Source organism: Leptonotus elevatus, chromosome 15, assembly GCF_054856555.1.
Source record: "Leptonotus elevatus isolate MCC_2025b chromosome 15, RoL_Lele_1.0, whole genome shotgun sequence".
Lineage (NCBI taxonomy): Eukaryota > Metazoa > Chordata > Actinopteri > Syngnathiformes > Syngnathidae > Leptonotus > Leptonotus elevatus.
Window position 1 is genome coordinate 15,714,898 of NC_141253.1, and position 24,083 is coordinate 15,738,980.

Consider the following 24,083-nt stretch of genomic DNA (forward strand, 5'->3'; position numbering starts at 1 on the left):
CCAAAAAAAAACAAAAAAAACATAGTGAACGTCTTTTAACGTCCTAGGTTTGTTTCTACCTTATTCCGTTCTTTAGTAATCAACAATAGAAAATGGTTAGTTTGACCCAATTTCGCCTGTTTTGGACCAAAATATGGAGAAATCAAGCTTTTAGTGAAACGATATTATTTCATGCATTCTAGTGAATTTTACACTTCTTTTTGTCCATGAATGATGCCACAAACACCTAAATAGTGCTTTACTTCTATAAAACACTACCACCAAGAATGAAAAAGTGTTTTTTGATAGCAAAATATGTTTATTTACATTCAACAGTGTAACAATTTGACAACAATTTGGCAAACTATTTACAAATGTGTGCAACTGTGGTGCTATTTACAAATATGTGGATGTTTCAACGACAGTTTTTCTTTTTGTAACACTCTCCTGCGTGCAAGGAGACGCAACAGCATTTGCACAACAGATTGCCTCTTCGCGTGCGCCACTTTCTTGCAGGCCGTTTTTTTCCGGGGAATAGCAAGTATATACTGCAGTGTGCCATCAAGTCTAATATCAGGATCATGCTACGGTTTCGTTACGTCTCGTTTCCTCGTGTCCTTCAGTTGCTATACCGGGTGGTAGGAGATGTAGTCCAGAAACAGTGTCTTCTCCGTGATCAGACTGTACCCGCTCCTCCGATGAATATGCATTGGACTCGGGGTACTCTTCATTGTCCGATCGAATGTCCGCTTGTGCAGCTCCGCGTTTTTCGGCGTTAGCAGCGCTAGCCGGTGAGGCTTTATGACGAGAGAATAACGGCCGCGTCAATGCTTCCAACTCCGGCGTCAACCTCGGGAGTGACCATCATCATCATCATCAATGTGCATTGGTCGATGCTTTTCGACTACTCTCCATCGTCCGATCGAATGTCCGCTTGTGCAGAAGTACCCGGCCGGCTATTGTGCGCGTTTTCCGGCCTTAGCAGCGCTAGCCGCGCTAGCCGCGCTTAGCCGGTGAGGCTTACTACGTGATCGTAAACACGTCACGTCAAAGCTTCCAACTTTGGCGTCAAGCTCGGAGTCATCATCATCATCATCATCAATCTGCATTGGTCGATGCCAACTCTCCATCGCCCGATCGAATGTCCGATTGTGTAGAAGTACCCGGCCGGCTATTGTGCGCGTTTTCCGGCCTTAGCAGCGCTAGCCGCGCTTAGCCGGTGAGGCTTACTACGTGATCGTAAACACGTCACGTCAAAGCTTCCAACTTTGGCGTCAAGCTCGGAGTCATCATCATCGTCGACATCAATGCGCTTTTTAGTATTGATTGATGCTTTCCGTCTTTGAAAAAAATGCTCAAGCGTGAGCTGCTTGTAACCGGTTGCTTGGTCAAGCCATTGTGGCTTGGATCAGCCATTGTCTCCTCAACACTCTAGCTCCGCCTCACGTCTTCTACTGACGCCCACGGTGGGCGGCCCATCCAACCTTGTGCAAAGAGAGTCATCGCTGCCCTCTAGGGGCCAAAACGAGTCTTTTACTATTCAGATATGCCTGATACTTTCAGCACAGCTGCCCAAGGCTTTCCTGCACCCGTTTTTGAAAAAAAACAAAAAAACATAGGGGACGTCTTTTAACGTCCTCGGCGCCCTTCCCTAGGTTTATGCTAAACGTTTTATAACGTTTATGGCAGTCAAAGAGTTAATAGCTAAACTCCTGGCAACAAAATTGAGTACACCCTTAAATGAATATGCCAAAATTGAGCACACTCAGGCCCAATCCCATTACTTCCTCTTCACCTAGCATCCTTTGTCTCGTTTATCTCTCCCCTCTGATTTAGGGTTAGGGGGCGGTATTGGGCATTAGTTATTTTCCCTCCCTGGTGTAATGTGACTCAATAGTGTTACAAGGTCTCAGGTGTGAATAGGGAGCAGGTGTGTTACATTTGGTATTACAGCTCTAACTCACTCATACTGCTGAAAGTTCTGAAGAACTTAAAGTTCAACATGGCAACTCATGGCAACAACCTTTCTGATATCTGAAAAAGAGAACTGTTGCTCTACATAATGATGCTAGGCCAGGGGTCTCCAACCTTTTTCCACCGCCAAGCTACTTTCAGAAAAGCAAAACAGCAGCGAACGAATTACGAAGAGAGTGAATGGAGTGAGTGGAGAGTGAATCACAAAGTAACCTTGGTCCAGAATAATGAAAAACAAGTTAAGAAAGCAAGGTACCAACTGTCAAACTCATGCACTGTTACCAGCAAGGCACTTGTTAATGCTAACAACTAGCTGCTAGCCACTGACGTCGGAGATTTGTGCCGTACCATACGATGAGTAATTAATTAGTAGCGGTTTCTTAGTATCCCAAATTAGTGATTGAATATGAATTTGAAATAGCTTTTTTGATGTTGGTCGCAAGTTCACAACTATGTAATGTCAATAAAAACTACGATAAAGAAATCTGAAACATCGAAACATGGAAGTCAAGTTAGCCATCACGCCACGATGTGGGCCAGATTCAAAGTAAAAGTATTTTAAGGCTATTTGCATTCCCGTGAATGTATTATTTGGAACACTTTATTTTGAAGTTAGCTTTGGCGTAGGCGGCGTGTTACATTGAGTTTGTTTCCAGCTTCCTTGACATGTCTGTTTAACTGAATGTCATTCAGCAACGGAAACGTTCAGATTCAAAATTTGTCTATGAGCTACTCGAACTACGCTGCAAGTGTTGGAAAAAGCCCGGTCTAGGCTATAAGAAGATTGTTAATACTCTGAAACTAAGCTGCAGCATAGTGGCCAAGACCATCCAGCGGTTTAACAGGGCAGGTTACTGTGACCTCGCCATAGTTGGCCAAAAGAAGTTGAGTGCACATCTAGAGGTTGTGTTTGGAAAATTTGCATTGCTGTCATCCCAGAAGGTAGCCTGGCAATAGCCAGATTGATTTGTGCTTCACTCGAGGGAGTTCTCCACAATATCAGTCTGGGACTGTTTTGCGTTGATTTGCTCGGGAAAGGCGGGGCATACTGTACAACACTTTGAGCTGATTGGACGAAGCAGAATAGTGTGCACGTCTACCTAACTTTTGTTTCGACCACTCACGGCAAAGGATGAAAATGTCATCACCGCATGCGACTGTTATGACTAGCTGATATCATGGCGTTGAGTTTATGTTGTTGATATGCGGATACAAGAGACTAAACCAGCAAGAACAGAATTAATTGCAGCGTCCACGCTGTTTTGTAGAAAACACTACTTCACTCTTATATTTTTATGTAGGATCGTGAGTGATCGGCGGCAACAATGAATACACAGAGACTGATATACTGTGCTAGAATAATTGTGCCTTTTATTTCCCGCAAACAGCATTCAACACACTATACTGTGCTAGAATAATTGTGCCTTTTATTCCCCGCAAACGGCAATTAACACACTATACTGTGCTAGAATAATTGTGCCATTTATTCCCCGCAAACAGCAATCAACACACTTCGACCCTAAGCAGTATAATATAAAGTAATCAGCGCTTACCTTGACACTAGACCGGAGAGCCGACGGTCCGGGTAGAACGAGCTGCTTAACGGCTGGGCGATCGAACTTATCCCTCAGCTGACTACCCAAACCGTGTGCCGCTCCGTCTTTTATTCGTTAACAAAAAGGGGTGAGCGTGAGAAACAAGGCATACAACCTGAAAATTCCCAGGCACCCTCGAAAACATGTTTAGGACTATAGTATAAACAAGGCATACAACCTGAGAGTTCCCAGATTGTTGGGCACCTTGACTGTACAACAGTTCAGAACAACAACATATCCTTATATAAGAAGTTACATGAGGACATATCAAACCATGGTTATTTTCCATTCACACGCATTCGTCCACCGGTGTCGCCATGTTTGGTTTGTTTCTTCCCACGGCTTCTGCGCTTTTTGTTTTCATCACAGCTGCATATCCCGCCCCCAAATACAATGTCGCTCTGTGATTGGTCCGAACCACAAGTGGTTCGTATCGGTGGAAATCAATGGGAGCGGTACAAGAATGGATTCTTGGGAGTTTGTGAGCAAGGTTACCTAGAAGGTAGCCTCTTCTAAAGATGACGCATAAGATAACCCGCAAACAGTTTGCTGAAGACATGCAGTCTTAAGGACATGGATTACTGGAATCATGTCCTGTGGTCTGATGCGACTGAGATGAACTTCTTTGGTTCTGTATCAGATGGTGTCTAGCGTGTGTGGCGACATCCAAGTGAGGAGTAAAAAGAGAAGTGAGTCTTGCCCTACCGTCAAGCATGGTGGTGGGAGTCTCATGGTCTGACGTCAGCATGAGTGTTGCATGAGTGTTACCAGCATTGGGGAGCTACAGTTCATTGATAGAACCATAAATGACAAAACCTACTGACGCAGAGCATGCTGTCGGGTAGTGTACAGGATAATCATCCTAAACACAAAGATAACCACTGTCTTAAGATGAATGAAGATGTGATGGACTAGCCAACCACGTCTCCAGACCTAAACCCTATTGAGCATCTCTGGGGCAAAATGTGGAGGAGCATAGGTTCCAGAGGCGTGGACTCGAGTCATGTGACTTGGACTCGAGTCAGTCTCAAGTCATGAATTTGACGACTTTAGACTCAACTTGACAAAATGTTAAAAGACTTCCAACTCAACTTGGACTTTACCAACAATGACTTGTGACTTCACTTGGTCTTGAGCCCTTTGACTTGAAAAGACTTGCTTCTTCCACCAAAACAAAAAGATTGAAATGTATGTTAACGAGTAAGTTCCTGCCGGTGTGTACGTGTGCGAGCTGGGCTGACAGTGCGGTCATTCAGACATGTCAGGGAAGCCACAAAAGCGCAAACACACACTGCCTACGGTAAGGCAAACTTAAAAAATAAAGCTGACCAAATAATGCAACAACCTTGGTGGATTTTACTTTGAAGTCTACCTGCATGGTGGCGTGAACGTCAGCTTGACTACTTCGCTTTGACATTTTGGCTTGCATTATCGACATTTTTATTGAAATTACATATTTTCTACCTCCATTATCTGTTAGCGTTAGCATTGGGTGCCTTGCTACCAACGGTAGTTTAACAGCTGTTGCTTGGCTGGCTTGCTTTTCTATTGTTTTCAATATTGTGGAGCTATGCTACTTTGTAATCCACTCCACATGTTTAAATGAAGGGAATGTGCCTTAAATTGAATTAAGATGTATTTTTCATTATTAAAAATAAATAAATAGAACTTTGCAAACAAAAACAAAAAATGAAAAAAAAAAGTCCAATATGGCCAAGTTGGAACACAACTTCAAGTGCACTACAAGTGCAATATAACGTAAGGCAGGATACCTTGTTATTTTATACATGGACCATGTATAAAATAATTATGCATTTTGCCTTATATTGCACTTAAAGCTGTGTTCCTAAATCCTAACGGCCATATTAGACATTTTGAGCTTCTATAAATTTTATAAAATGCAAAAGCATTTTGTAAAATAAATTAAGACAAAGTTCTATTGATCTGATTTAATTTTTATTTTTTTTAATTTTTTTTAACAATCCGATCCATGACTTTTGTGATCTGTTGCACCACTACCTGTTTGGGTATAAAAATTATGAGGTGGTCAACAAAAAATGAATTGCATTATGTCCAAGACTAGATCACTGATGGAGAGGCAACAACTTCAAACTTGGTTCCACAAGTTGCACAAAGAACGATAAGTAAGCTAATGTCAGTCGTTTACCTGCTAATTGTCGTTTCTAGCTGCGTAGTTAATGAGGCTGTAAACTCACTGGTAACACATTGTAGACACGGCAATCTGTTGCATCACTCTGGGTTCACTCCCTGAGTCCCTGACTCTTACTTTGATGGTCACCCGAAATAATATCATCTACGACGTTGTTAAAATTACTTGAAAGGATTTGAAACTCAAAGTGTCAGACTTGACTCATGACTTGTCTTTTTTGACTTGGGACTTGACTCGGGACTTGAGGGCAAAGACTTGAGACTTACTTGTGACTTTCAAAACAATGACTTACTCCCACCTCTGATAGGTTCTCAAATATTCGCCAGCTCCGTGATGTCGTCATGGAGGAGTGGAAGAGGATTCCAGTGGCAACTTGTGAAGTTTTGGGTGAACTCAATGCCCAAGAGAGTTAAGGCATTGCTGGTGGCCACAGAAAATACTGACACTTTGTGCATTTCCACTTAGGGGTGTACTTTGTTGTCAGGTTAGCTATTAATGGCTGTTTTTGAGTTATATTGAGGGAACAATACATTCACACTTCACAGTGTTATATAAGCTGCACAATGACTACTTTTCAATGTGTCAATTGTCATTTCTTCAGTGTTGTCCCATGAAATATTATCTGCAGAAATGTGAGGGGTGTGCTCACTTTTGTGTGCTTGTTTTACAAATTTACATGATTAAAAAATGACATGTAATGTTGCATAACGGTTTTGTGACTGACAAGTACATGCATGTGTTTCTGTGTGTGTGCAAAACAGTCAAGCCGTAACATGTCTGAGAACAGTGTGGCGGGTGGCATAAGCCCATAAGCAAGTACATGAAGGCAGAGACAGACAGTTTAAAGTTAATTTTTGTTTGAATAAATATTTTGCAGATTTAAGTAAACAGAAGTAGACAAAGAATAAATGCTCATTTAAAAGGATACTTTTTTTTTCTTCTTTTTTTATGTGCGTGCGTGCGTGCGTGCGTGTGTGTATTTGTTAGCTCACCAGAAAACCTATTAGAAAAAAATCTCATACCGTTCACCTAAACCGAACACCAGGAGACCCGAGGGGACCGAAGAAAACCAAGGAAGGTGAAATCCAGCACCGACCAGACACCCCCCACCAGAACTCCTCCCCAGCCCAAGAAACATCCAGACCCCAACAAATCCAAAAAACATAAAATCAGGGAGGCCTCAAGAGACCAAAGGAGAGACCGAGAAAAGGAAGGAAGGACAGACGAAGCCGCGTGAGATCCGCAGACACCAGCCTCCACCGATTCAATAACCTGAGGAGGAAACAGATTGTGTCTGAGTTTCGGTAGATGCTGGTGTGGTGGATCTGGCATGCATGAAAATCTCCACCAAAGAGGGGAGCCGTCGACCCCCGCCGGAACAGAGCAAGCGCAACACCTCAGGGCCCCCCAGGCCGCGGCAGCGCCAAAGGACGACCCCCGGGCCCCGCCAGGGCCACCGGCCGGAGAGCAAACCCAGGAGCAGGAGCGCCCCCCGCCCCAACACGGCCCGCGCCCCCGGCCCAACGCAGCAGGACGGAGTTGTAGGGTGAAGACGATGTTTCCACCCTACCCCACCCCCCAAAGTGTGTTATGTGCCCTATATGTCTATAAAAGTGTATTGTGCAAACCTAGTGTAGTGAGTTAAGAGGAGTGACCAGCGGGGCCCTCCCCAACCGGGCGGGGGCAGGAGGCGCACCGGCCCACCAAGCCCCCACCCACCCGACCAGGACCCCGGCGGGCATATGGGACCCATCCGGCGGGGCGATAGGGCTCGCCCCCCGGATACTGGGTCCCGCCCGAGGTGTCAGGACGCCCACCGGAGCGGGGCGGGCACGACACCAAACCCCAGCCACCCCCGCCGGCCCCCATAGCACCGAGACCCGGGCCATGGATGGAGCCCCCGGCCCAGGGGAGGGGAAGGAAGGCGTACCGGGGAAGGGAGGAGGGAAGGGGACGACAAGAAGGGCAGGGGGCAGCGGCAGGGACGCAAGGAGAGGGGGAGAGGAGGAGGAAGGGTGACGAGGGAGAGGGGACAGGGAGGCGGAGGACGGGCGGGGAGAGGCGAGGAGGGAGAGGCAGCAAGGGGGAGGAAGGGGGAGGGGAGAGGGAACCACCGGGCACCCCGGCGGCCCACAGGCCCCGAACCGCGTCGCCGGGCCCAGAGCGACGGACCGCGCCGGAACGGCGCCGCCCCCGACACCAAGGAAAGCCCCGCAACGCAGCACCCCCCAAGAGACCCAGGGAACGGCCAAGACGCAGCCGCCACCCAGCAGCCAACAGAGGGGCAGACCCGCCCACTCCCCGCCAGGGGGGACAGCACCCACAGAATTAACCCACTGGCATGCCGTGAATCCGAATATCAACCCCTGGTGCCCATCGGAGGTGAATCCGCTCGATCCCGCTGGCAGCAGCCGGGTTCCTGACTATAGAAACACAACCATTAGTTACAAATTGCCTAATACAGAAACATCAATGCAAGTTATAACGCTGCTGTGGCTCTCGCTAACAGGCAGAATTAAAATCCAAGTTTAGGTTAAAAAATTCTATATACGTAGACCATGTTTCTTTAAATTTCGACATTTGGTTTTTATTTGAGGCAGATATTTTTTCCATTAAAATATGATTTATGAGGAGGATAGACCATTGGTCGATATTCAAAGTTTGTATATTTTTCCAGTTAACAAGAATTGTTTTTTTTGCGATAGTAAGGGCTACAAGTATAGATGGAAATTGTTTATGTGGTAAGTCAATTGTTGTTAAGTCACCTAGCAAACACAAGTTTGGAGAGAACGGTATCCTACAGTCCAAGACAGCGGAAAGTTTTTCTAAGACTTTAGTCCAGAAACACATAACCGGAGTACATAACCATAAAGCATGAAAATAAGTGTCTGTAGTGTTTTGTAAACACTGGAGACAAATGTCGGAGTCTGAGAGTCCCATTTTCTTCATCATATATTGAGTAATGTATGTTCTGTGAATAATTTTATATTGGATAAGTTGTAAATTTGTGTGTTTTGTCATTTTAAAAACATTTTCACAAACTTGAATCCAAAAGACAGATTCCGGAGCTATAGACAAGTCTGTTTCCCATTTTGAGATGGGTAAAGACGTTTTATCAGTATATGAAAGTAACTTATATATTTTTGAGAGTTTTTTTGTTGTTGTCGGAGAAAGCTTGGTAATATCTTTAGCTAAAACAGGCGGTTGGAGCGTACCCTGGAGTGTTGGAATTTGTTTCTTTATCATACTTTTAACTTGCAAATAATGTAAAAAGTTTCCGTTTTTTATTTTATATTTTTGGAGCAAGGATGTATATGATATAAACATATTATCTGAGAAGAGATGGTGGAGATGTGTAATTCCTTTCTGCTCCCACACATTCAAATAAAACGATTGGTTGTTAATTTGAAAGTCGGGGTTATGCCATAGGGGAGAAAGCCCGCTGGGCTCCACTTGGGCTTTTGTCATTTCTAGTGCCTTCCACCAGGCAGTCAGGGTGGCGGAAATCATTGGATTTTTAAAGCAGTTATGTCGCTTAATCGATGTTGTAATAAAGAGTAAATCTAGGAGTCTGAGGTTATTACAATCCTTCTGTTCTAGTTCCAGCCAACAGTTAGTATCTCTATTGGGTTGTGCCCATAAAATAATATATTGTAGCTGGTTGGCTATATAATAGTGCATAAAATTTGGTGCCTCTAGACCTCCTTTGGATTAATTTTTCTAAAGAGTAGATAGACTAATCTTTGCTTCTTTTTTTTTTCCAGTAAAATTTTTTAACGGCTGAGTCCAACAACTGGAACCAGTTAGCCGTAGGTTTAAATGGAATCATTGAGAAAAAATAGTTTATTTTGGGTAAAACTTTCATTTTAATAGTGGCTATTCGTCCTATTAGAGAAATAGGAAGATTATTCCAGCGCTCCAAGTCACTATAAATGCTATCCAGAAGTGGAGTGAAATTTAAATTAACTAAATCAGTTAATTTAGGTGAGATTTTTATGCCTAAGTATTTTAAATTACCTATAGGAAATGAGTAGTATGGGTCCTGGCTTGCAGGGTTCCATGAATTTTCTGTAATAGGTAGAAGTGTTGATTTTGTCCAGTTAATAGAATAGTCTGATAACTGTGAGAATTTAGTTATTAAGTTAAATACTTCCCCTAATGAAATAGCAGGCTTTTCTAAATAAAGTAAAATATCATCGGCATATAGATTAATTTTATGTTCTGTTACCCCAGAGTGAATTCCTTGAATCATTCTTTCCTGGCGTATGGCTAATGCAAGCGGTTCAATAAATATTGCAAATAATAAAGGCGACAGTGGGCATCCCTGTCTTGTGCCTCTCTGTAGAGTAAAACTCTTAGATATAATCCCATTAGTAGTAACAGTAGCTTTAGGAGAATCATATAATACTGACACCCAGTGAATAAATGACTTCCCAAAGCCAAATTTATTTAAAACAGCAAAGAGGAAGGACCAGTTAACTTTATCAAAAGCTTTTTCTGCATCCAATGATATAATAACTGCCTTTTTATCATGCCGCTGTGACATACTAATAAGGTTAAAGAGCCTTCTAATATTATTAGTAGAGTGACGCTCTTTAATAAAGCCTGTTTGGTCGCTATGAATGATTGTCGGGATTACTGTTTCTAATCTAGATGTAAAAGCCTTAGTGATAATTTTAATATCAGTGTTAATTAGTGAAATCGGACGGTAACTTGATGGAAGGGTGGGGTCTTTTTCTGGCTTTAATAAAAGTTTAATTGCTGCTGTATTCATGTGTGGGCGTATGTGACCATTAGTTTTAATTTCTGTTACTACTCTTAAGAATAGTGGAGCAAGCATTGACCAGAAGTGCTTTAAAAATATAGCCGGATAACCATCCGGGCCGGGTGCTTTGCCATTTGGCATACTATCTAGAGCACTGTACAACTCGTTTATAGTAAGTGGTGCATCTAACATATCTTTATATTCAGTAGTTACCTGAGGTATACTTAAGCTACTGAGGAATGCCTCAATATGCTCTGGGTTAGGTTTATTAGTTTCTGAGTATAAGTTGTGATAATAATTATAAAAAATTTGATTAATTTCTTCTGGTGATTGTGTACATTCACCAGTTGTACCTTTAATAGCCGTTATAAGCGATTTTTCCCGATTACGTTGAAGTTGGTTTGCAAGAAATTTACCTGATTTGTTATTATATTCAAAGTTGTTGTATCTCAATTGTTGTATTATAAACTCTGTCTTTTTAGTTAACATATCGTCTAACTGTATTTTTGTATTTTGTAAGTCAGTCCATATTTGGTTATTTGGGTTTATTGCGTACTCATCCGTCAGTTGTTTAATTTTATCTTCCAAGTCTTTTTCAAATTTTTGATCCTGTTTCTTTTTATAAGATGAATATGATATAATTTTACCTCTAATTAATGCTTTCCCGGCTTCCCAGAGAAGAGCTGGAGATAGGTCTGGAGAGTCATTTATTTCCAAAAAGTCTGCCCATTCTTTTCTTATAATTTTGTCAAATTCTGCGTCGTTTAGTAGTGAGATGTTAAAACGCCATGTAGGTGGTGGTTTAAAGGTATAATCAACTTGTAAGGAAAGGGAGACTGGTGCATGGTCGCTAATAATAATAGGATGTATTTTTGTAACGGTTTTATCAGCAATAGAATTATTTGTAAGAAAAAAATCAATTCTTGAAAAGGACCGGTGCACAGCGGAAAAGAAGGTAAATTCCTTCTTATTTGGGTTTTTAAGTCTCCAGCTGTCGACGAGGCCAAAGTCATCCATATATTCCCCTATTACTTTTGTGGATTGTGATCGCCTTATACATGTTGTTTTATTAGAACGATCTATTAATGGATTTAAGGTTGTGTTAAAGTCTCCTCCAATAATAATAGTAGAGTTCGCTGCTAATTCAAACAGCTTAGAGAAAAATTCATGGAAAAAAGCCGGATCATCATTATTAGGGGCATATAAATTACAGAATGTATATATTTTATTAAATATAGTCACCTGAATAATAATGTATCGGCCCTCTGGGTCTGTTATTGTATTATTTAGAGTAAAGAGTAAATTCTTATGTATGAGTATACAGACTCCCCTTTGTCTACTGTTATAAGGGGCAGAGTACGCTTGGCTAAAATTTTTATCAATAAGTAATTTTTCTTCAGATTTTTGTAGGTGGGTTTCTTGTAGGAGGCAAATATCTGCTTTTAATTTTAAGAGATGGTCTAAAGTTTTTATTCTTTTTGCCTGTGAGCGAGCGCCACAAACATTCCAGGAAACCAGAACTAATTTATGCATACAAATAATATAAACTCAGTCCTATGTATATATCTGTATAGGCCATTTGCCACCACTGGCATGTTATAGGATAGAATCAAAGTGGTTAGGTGATTTATATAGTTTGCATAAAATATGAGGTAACGTATAAGGTAACATGTAAGGTAATGTGTAAGGTAACGTGTAAGGTAACGTGTAAGGTAACGTGTAAGGTAACGTGTAAGTAAATAAAACAGTGCAAAAACGAGTAGGGCGGTGAAAGTGAAGGAAATTAACAGGGGATTAAACATAACAATACACCAGTAACCCCAGCGAGATTTTTTTTTTTTTTATAAATATACTTTAGATATAGTTGTGTATTAATATTATATTTATAATATAGCCTAAACATAATAAGTATTCATGTTTTTGGTTTTATAACCACATATACAGTATAAGTATACACCTAGTAATCAAACTAAGTTTAGTTCCACCAATGCTAATTAGAACAGCCAGGGAGTGGAATTGGGGTTCCGGAATAGTTGGCCATCGATATATAACTTATCAACGGCTATCGTAGTCCGTTTACCCTCCTGCCTATTTTGTTTCATTATAGGAAACAGTACCTTTCGCCGCTCATTGATCTCTCTCTGGAATTGATCATTCATTCCAAATGAGGTCCCTTTAAGCTCCCGTCCTTTACTTTTAACAAATAATTTCTGTTTAAAATGCTCAAACTTGGCAATAGTAGGACGGGGTTTGTTGCCTCTACGGGCTCCAAGCCGATGTACCCGGTCAAAAGAGATGTTATTTACCGTCTCCTGAGGAATTTTTAATGAATTCGTCATAATTTTTTTTATCTCAACCTCTGGGTTATCAGAGGTATTCTCAGATATACCTGAGAATATTAAATTCTCCCGCATACTACGGGATTGTACATCTAAAACTGTTTCTTTTAGCGTTTTATTCTCTTTTTTCATAGTTTCCAGCTCGGCTGAAACAGCCGTGAGTGTAGAATGTAGCTCGGCATTTTCCTGTTTAAGGACACTTACCTGCTGACTGATGAATTCCATGCTTACTTTTAATTCTTTGACGTCCTCGAGGATGAGGCCGAGGACGTCAAGTTTTTTATTTATGGACTCCAGCACACTGACCGAAACGTCCGTAGTGGTGGTGGTTAGGTCGTCCGTGTCCGTCGCTGAATCGTTTTTCCTCTTCTTCGAAGAAGGTTTCTTCGATGGTTTCTCGACGGAAGGATCCTCCATCGCGCAGCTGTAAAAATATCCGTCGATGAAACGTTCAAGGTCCTCCACGTTGGGTGGTATTTCAGATCTGCCGGATGAAAGAGAGAAGAGAAAAGCCAAGATATATGATGGTTAAATTTGGATTAGTTTAGTATAATAGAGCTAGTTCTATCTTAGCAGCAGGGCGCCGCCATGTTAGGGTTTCTGGTCTCGCTGTAGGTCTCGCGATAGTCACAGCATCTCGTGAGCCTCTAAAAGGATACTTGACTCATTGAGCCATTTTCAACAGTATGAAGATAATATTTTGTCTCCAATCATGGTTCAGTTTGTTGACCAAACCCAGAAAACAGGTGAGCTGTGATTGGTCGTTACCTGTTTCCTTAGTCTACAGCCAGTGGAAAAAAATTGTTTCTAAAGGTATTAATTGTACATGAAAAATAATGAAGTTATCAGCTTAATTCTGGACAAACTAATAACTTTTTACTGCTGAAAATGGCTCAATGAGTCAAGTATCCCTTTAAATTACATTATAACCTAAAATGTTGTCATTTGGGTTTAGTTCCTCTTTAGATGATTTTTTTAAATGGTGCCTTTTGAAGATAAAACTTTTTTTTATTTGACTTGTCACTTTCCAAAATGCTTCTGTTTGGAGGGTCTGCAATTTCCGGGTTATTACTAGTCATGTTTTTCCTCATCTGGTCTGCTCTCCTCGTGTTGTTGAACAGAATTAGCACTAATGAATGAGCGGAAATAGTACTGTTTTACACTAGAAACATTTTCTTCATTTTGTTTTAATAAAAGATAATGGAAGTACATTTATCTGATTTTAACCATGGAAGTGTGGGTCACTACAAGAGAGAGATGGATGGATAGATAGATATGAAACAGAATTTTATATTATACAACTGCCATGACCACTATTCTCATGATTATTAAGAGAAATGTAAATCAAGAAAATCACAGATACATCCACCAAAAGCTTCAATACTCATTTTACTTTGAATAAAAAAAACTTTAAACATTAGAAAGTGAAAACCATTCAAGTAGATTTTGGTATTTTGTATGTAAATGTAACATAAAGAGTGACCATCGATCACAGACAAATAAAAACATTTGTGGGATTCAGAATGGTAATGATGGAGTTTGCTCTTCTCTTCGCTCCACTTAGGGAGTAAGCAATGTATATTCCTCCGCTTATATGTAATATGCTTACACCATGCAAAGCGACAGGCCACTCCAGCTGCGGAATGCGGAGCCAGTGCCACACTGTGTGTTTCAAATGTTGATGATCAATAATAATTTGCATCAGTTCTCTAAGGTAGCCAGCTGTGTTGTTCATTGATGCAGGAGCCAAGTGATCCATAGCTAAAAGTTGTCACTGTTTGGGTGGGTCGGGCCGTCCGATCTCGTCACCAGTTCCGGATGCTCTGGTACGGTTGATGTGGCGTCACTGGTGTGCCTTGTTTTCTCTGCTTGATGATACATGTTTGTTTGTTCATTAATGGTGGAAAGTCTTTGGAACAATTACACTGGGTTTCTTTTTTTCTTCATATCACAAAAGCCTTGCATTTGTAGCTTGTTGACTCTGTTTATGACAAGTCTACCACTTATGCAGTGGCACGGTGATTGAGTGGTTTGCACGCCTGCCTCACTTTTCTGAGGCTTAGAGTTGGAATTCAGGCTCTGGCCTTCTTTATGGCGTATGCATGCTCTTCCAATGCTTGCATGTTTGGTTCATTGAAAACTCTAAATTGCCCTTTGAGTGAGGGTGAATCATCGTTTGTCCATATCTGCCCTGCAACTGGCAGGCCACCATTTGAGGATGTTCCCCGCCTGCCAAAAGTAATCTGGGATACTAGGCTCCAGCTTACCTGCAACTCTTATGAGGATAAGCTGTGTAGAAATTGCTTTGGTTGGATGGATCACATAGTTCAGTGTGGGCATATTCAAATGCAGCTCCATGCTCAAAAATAATTATCATGTTCTCAAAATCCTATTGATGTTCTCAAAATGTGTTTTGTATGCTCATATCATTCTCTGTTCATTTAAATTTGCGTTTACCATTTCAATCACTCAAAGATTAAGTTCTGTCCTGAGTTAACCCACTATACAGGGTCAGCCTCAGCTGAGGGGTTGCGAGTGTGAGGTAGTATGGTTCAGTCTGGGTATAAATGGTGAGAAGACTTAGCCTGGTTGAGGGATTAGAGGAGAAGGGGGCGGGGAGCATGCATGATCTGTCAAGGGCTTAATTCCACAGTTATCCCTACGGCAGCAGCCGCTGTGATGGCAGAAGCTGTGTTTTCATTAGTCTAATATTCAGAGAAGCTCCACAATTATGTAAGAGTGACGTGCTGTCATCCTCTCTCGGACGGCCCACCGCCTGGCAGGAACGTGGCCGTTTGTTTTCCTTTGATCCTTCATCACTGGGAGAAGCCAAAAGGACATCTGTTAGACTGTGCGGTCGGGGACGGTACTCGTAGTAGTCACGCCACAGCAACATCGCTGCTCTAGAGGCACTTTATGCGTTGAAACAGCAAGAAAGAGTTTTTGTAATGCAGAAGAAGATGAGAAAGCATGTGGAGATGATTCTGGTCTTTGTTAGAAAATGGGACACTGCTAATCGATGAGGCCATCTGTGTGATGCTCTCTGCGTTGGAGGAGTTTTAGAAGATGAAGTTTAAGAAGTTCATTACGATCATGCAAGCAGCAATGGGGATTGTACCCCTGAACAAACGAGAGCTTCTTCCACCGGGCAGGAAACTGTGGAGACCCCCTGGGTGAGTTCCAGTACTTTGTGTCTTTTGACATACAAGTAAATGTTATATACTCTAGCATGTCTGTTGTACAAATGTACAAACATCTGCTACAGAGGCTTGCAATTAGTGACTTACGACTCATAATTATACTGTGCTAATGATTAAATTTAGAAGGTTTTTCCTGTTCATCCAGTCAGTGGGAATGCTGTACATAAAAATATTATCTCGACACATCCCAGATTACTATGCAAGAGGGACACACCATGACTCCCAACCTCAGTGTTACAACATTGCAGTTGACTGGAATATGGAAGAAACCAAAGCCTGTCCTAAAGTGCTTACTTTTCATTGGTAGCATTAGCTGCCAGATTAACACAGGGAAGCTTGTGCCATATGACAGCTAACAATGGTAATAAACTCCACACTACAGCTCCTGTATGTATAATGGGCAAAAAGACAGAATTCACAAACCATGTCAACTCATTTAGTTTCTTGTAAACTTGGCTTAATGTAATTCATACACTGGTATATCACTCCCTATTTTGACACGTCTGTAATAACACATTCAACACACACAGTTTACTTCAGATGTGCCTGTATTAAAAATGCTCCAAGGTAGCACCTTTTGAAAAATATGTCTAAAAATGGATAGGTCTTAAAACACTGAACACTGAGACCAGCCGTTCAAAGGAATTTACGTACATAAATGAGCCAAAAAATCTACACAATGTGAATTAGTTTGTAGTAATTAGCCAGCTTCCAATAGCTGCCGTGGCTGAGCAAAAAAGGTTGGATGATGGTGACTGGTGAGTGCATTGCCTTGTTTAGCGCTGTTGAACTGTCAACCAAACCATTGGTGAAGATTGACTAGCGTTTGCAATATATTTGGGGAGAAATTATTGTGTATTGGATTTTCACCTAAATTGTATTGTCCCCCACTTTAAGTTTTAAAATCTGGTCACCTTAGCTAATCAGCAGCGTTGGAAACGTTACTTTAAAAAGTAATTAGTTATAGTTACGCATTACTTGCTTAAAAAGTAACAGTTAGTAATTGAATTACTTCATAATAAAAGTAACTCGTTACCAGGCAAAGTAACTACATTCACTGCTTAAAAAAAGTTTTATATCAAACAATTTTGATTTGTAATTTAAAAAAATATATTATTATTATTATTATTATATTTTTTATACAAGGAATTCAAATTACGTCCAGGCTATATAGGGTGTTTTCATTATTATTATTTGTATTTGTCACACAAATGCCTCACTCCATAATATGACACATCATACAACAATAATAACAATAATAATAATAATAATTATTATTATTATTATTCATTAAATTCTGAGTGGTGATGTATGTTCTACCTCTGCCAGTTACTACAGCAATCAGAATAATAATACAAATAAAATAACTACTGGATAGATGGTGATTTGTAGCACATATGTCATCTATAGGTAATTTGTAGACAGTCCTAGCCAGTCCCTCCAGGATTTCCCGGGCATTTTTTATGATTGTTGCGGGCTAAAATAATCAAGAATAGATACAAGAAATTGCCAATGCTATCATGGGCAAAATAGCCATAACTACTACTATATTTACTCCTCAGAATCATCAGCTTCCACTTGATCTCTCTGAAAAAATATAAATTTTGTACACTTTCAAATATGAGAGTATGGTGATATATCTTCAGTTTATAATTCTACACATATAAAGATGTGCTTAATGATTGATTTTTGTCAGAAAATTGTCCAACTCTAGGCTTAACATGCATCATTCACATACAAATGTCACAACATAGTATGAGCATATATCTTTCAACATTTTTCACATGTTTAGCACTCGTGAAATAAGAGAAATACAATTGTTGCCGCTATTAATTGCACTAGGCGAGCGTGTCGCTATGACTTAGCGGTATCTTTATCGCTGTTATGGTGCTTGTGGAGTCGCAATATGGCTCTTGGTGGGACATGATTGTCAACAAATCGCTCTTCATGGCGGCCGTTTTTCGGCAAATCTCGACTGTTATTTTTGATTAATGTCACTCTTGTCAAAGTTGTCAAAACAGTTCCAGGCGAGGATGTGGACTCTTTGCTAAAATGCTAAAATATGCTAAGCCTTAAGGTACAGAAGGAAGAAGGACGACACGTCCATCACGTCGTGACACGCTTCCTGCGGCATCTCTAAAATAAAAATCACTATACATTTCAGCTGTCAAGACACTTTTATTGTGACGAGGTTCGACAACAACAGTGCCTCTTATTTTCAGAGCTAGTCACCGCACAATGTCTTGTAAGCTTTCTTCGAGCCTTGAATCTAGTAAATAAATTGTAACGCAACGCATTTCTCATACAATAACGATAACGGCTTTTCAAATATGGGGAGAATAATTTGTTAGATTAGTCCGTTTATGAAAAAAAAAAACGGAGTTACCTAACGCCGTTAGTTTAAACGCCGTTATTCACATCACTGCTAATCAGTATGTGATTATGAAACGATTACCACTACAATATGTTTCAAACAACAATGGTGACATTTAAGCTGTTTCTTTACAATAAAAAAATAAAATAAAATTATAGGGTCAAGTTGCCAAGGTGAAGTTCTATTCTGTTTACCAGAATTACTTGCTTTAAATCAACAAAAGTATACAGTATGGAAGGCTATAGTATCCACCTTCAGACAATTTGCCAATTGAAGACCGCAACTCTAAGATGGCCCAGTTTCATGAGTGGAGTCATATTGAAATTAAAAGAGTTAAGACATTTAAACAAACAAGCATGCTTGAAGCGTTCTATGGGTTGTACCAACATACAAACAAAGTGGTCTCGCTTTTTGTGCTGTAGTTAAATCGTGGCTTCTCCCAGAAGCACTGTAGCTACAGATGCCTAGCCTTTCCTCATACTTGGACAAGTTTGTTTGTTGAAAGGCAGCAGGTTCTATCATGCATTCTGCTCGCCTCACCCACAAAACAATGCTGCAGTATCAGTCTCAAATCAGGTTGGTTATTTGATAGCATAAGAAATCAGATCACACTATTTTCAGCTTAACTGGGAGCACACAAGTTTGGACCTGTTTTTATTGGACATGCAGATCACTGGTACTGCTATTGAAAATAGACTGCAGTCATCAAAGATTTGTCACTACTAAAAATGCATTCTTTTTCAATTGAATCTATCCGTCTGCAGTATGTGCTTGCCTAAAAATTCCATGTTTAGTTACATATTACAGTTCTGTTATTTAAGTTGTGTACCAGAATCAGGTGTAATTAATTGTAAACAAAATGCTGAAATGTTTTGTCTTATTCATATTTGTTGTCAAACTCCAATTGTTTTCAATTTACAGCAACACTATTGGCTTCAGTGTTCATTTTGGAGGGGAGTGTATATCTGCCTGAACACTTGGTGTGTTTCTTGAAGCTTGTTTAATGCAGCTGTGGGTATTTTTCAGCAAGGAATTTATGGGTTGCTATTTGCTAGCAGTTGCCAATGCTAACACATTACCAAGCTGGGTGGGTATTGGTTAAAAAGGATACATATTACAGCTTTGTATATTTTTGGATGCTGTAAAAAAAGAGATCCGTCTTACTTACAGCGGCCTTGGCATTTAAAAAAAATAATAATCTTGGGCTAACTAACAACAGCAGATATATTTTCAGTTTTTTCTTTTTTATTCAAATATGAAACGGTCAGCTGTCGTGTAAAAATGTTGCTGGTTGACACGTTTGACTTATCATAGATTTACTCAGGTGTCATATATCACGTACTGTTTAAAACTTGTGTCCTTCCACTTTTTAAACGGGTATGTTTTCATTCCATCTGTAGCCTTATACTGTGTACTTAAACATTTTACAAATATTGACTCAAGGTCCAAACAGAGTGGCTTCTGACCACTATAATCATTTTCTGAATCCCGGTTCTACACCACTGCAGTCAACAGCTACCTTTTAATGCCAGTCAAAAGTGAATACTGTTCTTATCATAGGATAAGAACACAAAATATTTAATTTGGATTCTACCACCTAAAACCATACAGGAAATTTTCCTCAAGTATGCACGACCACAAACTGATCTATACCAGTTATTTTTATTTTATTTCCTTGCCATATTAACGTACCTGTACCAGGGTTTCCATTACATTCACTCCTGAGCGGCGGCTACGATTTAAGAATGGCGGGTAATTCAAATTTCTAAATAAAACAGTTTGAGGCTGGAAGGGAGAGGAGATGAGTGTAACCACGCAGCGTTACACCACATGGATAGTTAAAAAGGCGACCAGACAGCAGGGCTCGACACTTCGACCAATTTACCACAAATGCGGCCAACTTTACAGTGTTTGCTGGTTACAAAAAAAAAATCGAATCCGGTTGCACGGCGTGAGTGCATGTTTTAATTAGTAATGCAACAGATAATCTTTGAGCCATGATGCGTTTGGATAAAGCGCGAGGACGCGTCAAGCTAGGCACGCCGCGTTGCGAAGGCCAACTTCAAAATAAAAGCCTACCAAATAATACATGGATGTCAATGCAATAGCCTTGCTAGGCTTCTATTTTGGAGTTGACACTAGCAGCATGTGGTGGCCTGTCGTCTAAGTTGACTCGTCCTTTCTCAACGACCAACATCAACACAACACCATCCCGAAATCGTATTCAATCGCTAATTAAGGACGCCAAGAAACCGCTAGTTAATTACGCTGTAATTGTACATTGACACGGCACAAGTCTCTGGCGTTAGCAACTGGCCACTAATGGGAGTGTAAACATTGACGTCTCTTGCGAACACGAGGTGCATACAACTAACTCCTCTCTTTTGGCAACCATGTTATTAGTTTAAATGTGAAATCAACCCAAAAAGGTTCTTTATAATATGTTTGATGTTCCCCTACTAGTCTAAACATGTCATTCTGATTATATAGCATGTGGAATATGAGTTAAGCATCAAAATCCACCTGTTTTGATCCATTTCAGACAGCAGCCATTTTGCCACTTGCGATCTCCTGAAAATGGCATCACACTTTCTCGGGCTCAGGTAATGACCAATCACGGCTCAGCTAAAGAAAAAGAGTAAGCCGTGATTGGTCGCTTCTTGACATGAATTGGCAAAATGGCCGTCTCCCTGAGCTGGTTTAAAACAGGTGGATTTTGCTGCTGAACTCTTATTCGCCAAACGGGTGTTTGACTGGTGATTATTTGTGACTGATGATTATATTTAATATATTTAATGTCCATTTTAGTTTGTGTGTAATTATAATACAGATGGTATACTATTTGTGACTGTTTCTCTAAGTCTTCTTGAATTTTGTATTCATTTTGTATGTGTAAAATTGTAAATCGAAGAGTTATAAGTCATGCGATTTTTCTCTCACAGAGATCAGCCTGGATCTGACCAAACTGCTGCTGCTCTTTTTAAGTCCAACCGCAAGTTCTGCTGGTCCCGGGAAGCCCATTACTTGTATCTTCGTCGCCTCTCTTCACGCAGCTTTTCGGCTATTATGATGGTACGTCAAGTCAAATGGGGCAAAATGTGGGTTGCGTGACTCAAATGGATGCTTGTCTGATCTTAAAGGGGAAGTCATGTCACCAGTCTAAACATTGCATTCTGATTAATATTGTCTTTGTGGAATATGAATTAAGTAGATGAATCCACCTGTTTTTATCCATCTCAGAGGGTGGCCATTTTGTCACTTGCTGGGCTCAGGTAACGACCGTCACGAATCACCTGTGTTCTGGGTTTGTTCGTGACGTTTGTAAGATGAGCCCTTAAGCACTATGATGTCATTTTCAACAGCAAGTGGCAAAATGGCCACCCCCTGAGATGGACAAAAAAATGGGTGAATTCATATTCCACAAACACAGTATTGATCATAAGACCATGTTTAGAATAATGAGAGTGCTACAACATAACGTTTCTCACTTTACTTTCCCTTTAAGCGTGTTCCAAGACTGCATTCTTGAACCATGTTCAAATGTCTCCCATTCCTCATCAACCTTTGGGATCTGACACTTGCATCAATTTCAGCTCTGTGTTTTTCTCCTCTACTGTGTGTAGATGTAATAAATTATGTCATGAAACATTTTGTTTTATAATCCCATCAAATGACAGGCTAAGAGATGCATGCATTGTTGTTGTTTTTTCCTTCTTTCTTTTTTTTTTTTACTTGTTCTAAAAATAAACAAAGCCTCCTCTTTCTGGCACACTGCTTGGAATTGGAGTTTGTGTGCGTGATTCAGTAGTTCCTAGACTTCGCTCCCTTTATTTGAACACAAATGGTCTCTGGCCCTTCCAGCATGCATGATTATAATTAAACAGAGACATGCCTCTGCCTGGACATTTCACTGTCTGACTATGGGAATTATTGAGGCCTAAGAAGCTGATCTTCATTAGAGTGGACTAATTGAATGCCTCTGTGTGATGAATTGTTAAACTATGTAAACTATGCGATTGGAAACATAACATTTGTTATGAGAGAGTTTTTTTTTTTTTATGTTTTGTGTGTACTTAACCTTGTGCTGAAGATAATACTGAGATAATGAAACACAAACGCATACAATGCAACAAATTTAACCCGGTCCACACAAACCATTGTGTGTTTTTATTCAATGGCTCTTTGTTATTTTTCTGGGTTTGTCTGACCTGGACCAAGCTTGGATGACCTTAACTTCATCCAAATATTGTTGTCATGATGTGTAACCGGGTTGTTCTGAGTCTCCTCATTCATGTTCTTGTGACATACACAACTATACAGTAAGGGAATCAAATCCAAATGCAGCTAAGATGCAAAATAGCATACAGTAGTTGTCGAGGCTGTTACAGTAATGTTAATTAAATTGTAATCATTCAACAATAAAGCAATTAAATTTGTTATTACGAAAGCTAGGTAGAACACACTATGTAATTGGCTGCCCTCGGGTTTGTATATTATTGCTTGTTTGTGTTTCCTGTCTGAAAGGCTCACAGCAAGTTACCTTTAAATCAATGCGAATCTTGGACTGCTCCATCCCGGCGACATTGTAGTCTTCAGCACCTTACGCACTCTTTCATAGATTATACGGTGTTCATAATTTATGGCAATCATCTTAATCTATATGCATTTACAGGTGGGCAGCGATGTAAAACATTACAATTAGTTCGTTGACACACTGGACCATTTAGTTTGTATTTTGTTACTCCCCCCTTGCTCTCCGCCATTTGGTATAATCTGTCCCGAACCAAGCGTACTCGGTGGGTGCTACTTTTTGCACGACTGCGAACTTTTTTCTTTCTTTTAGTTATTCTAATCCCAGAATGTAATTTGGGAAGGGCATTTTCAGGTTTCACGACTGAAATCCGTTCGCTTTAGAACGCGTATAATTGTGTGGGAGCCTGCTGATTCGGGAATCTTGAGCCATTGCTAAGTGCGTGATGCCTGTGAACGGAGGGGGTCTGCTCTCCCTGGGCAGATATGCTACTCAATATTTCAGTGTAAGTACTACGTCTACCCGTGGTGGTGTTCGTTTTAAAGCACTGATGTATTCATGTTTACAGATAGGCCTACTACTATTGTATCACGGTAGCGTTGTAATACAGCAGGTAATCGGAAGGAAACGCAAAGTCATACTGGGCGTTGTTGCACCTGCTGTGTACTGCATTAATATACAGTCGATTGTGAGTGAGTGGTCTACTGTACACCACTACGGGTATTTTTAAGCAGTGCTAACTTGCTGCTAATGGTCTAACATTTGGGTTTTGTTTAATCGTTGATAAGCTCCTAAGCAGCCGGCATGTGATGGTCTGTTAAATACATTAATGCAAATTGTGTAATCCTTCCTAGTATTTGTAGTCCAGCGCAAATTAAAGGTTACATTGCACATTTCCAAAAGCGATGGTTTAGTTGTTTCAACTAATGTCACGACTAGCATCCCTCCTTGCCCTACGCAGTGTCACCAGCAAGGGGCAGCCTCGGACAATATTTTCTACACAATTTATTCTGTATGCATTGTTGTGGTTGTAAAGGAAAGAACAATCATTTTGTGATAAGATATTATGCTGAGTGAGGAGTCTTGGTCAAAGCCATATCAACCGTGCTTGCTTGCACTTGAATATGCTGATGACTTTATGTAACAGGATGCGTTG

At 40.5% G+C, this 24,083-nt stretch overlaps 1 protein-coding gene across 7 annotated transcripts in view; it reads left to right on the forward strand.

The window, feature by feature from the left end:
• tjp2a (tight junction protein 2a (zona occludens 2)) overlaps positions 1-24,083 on the forward strand; it is a 60,385-nt gene that overhangs the window by 6,725 nt on the left and 29,577 nt on the right. For 4 of the 7 annotated variants that reach the window (XM_086095866.1, XM_086095867.1, XM_086095868.1 and 1 more), the window contains exons 1-2: positions 15,491-15,995; positions 21,339-21,468. The exons of 1 other annotated variant lie outside the window; for it this stretch is intronic. In XM_086095866.1, the coding sequence (XP_085951992.1) occupies positions 15,889-15,995; positions 21,339-21,468 (237 nt within the window). In that variant the 5' untranslated portion in view covers positions 15,491-15,888. Of the gene's footprint in view, positions 1-15,490; positions 15,996-21,338; positions 21,469-23,174; positions 23,433-24,083 lie in introns of those variants that run through there. 2 more of the 7 variants (XM_086095872.1, XM_086095871.1) reach the window with 2 other exon arrangements.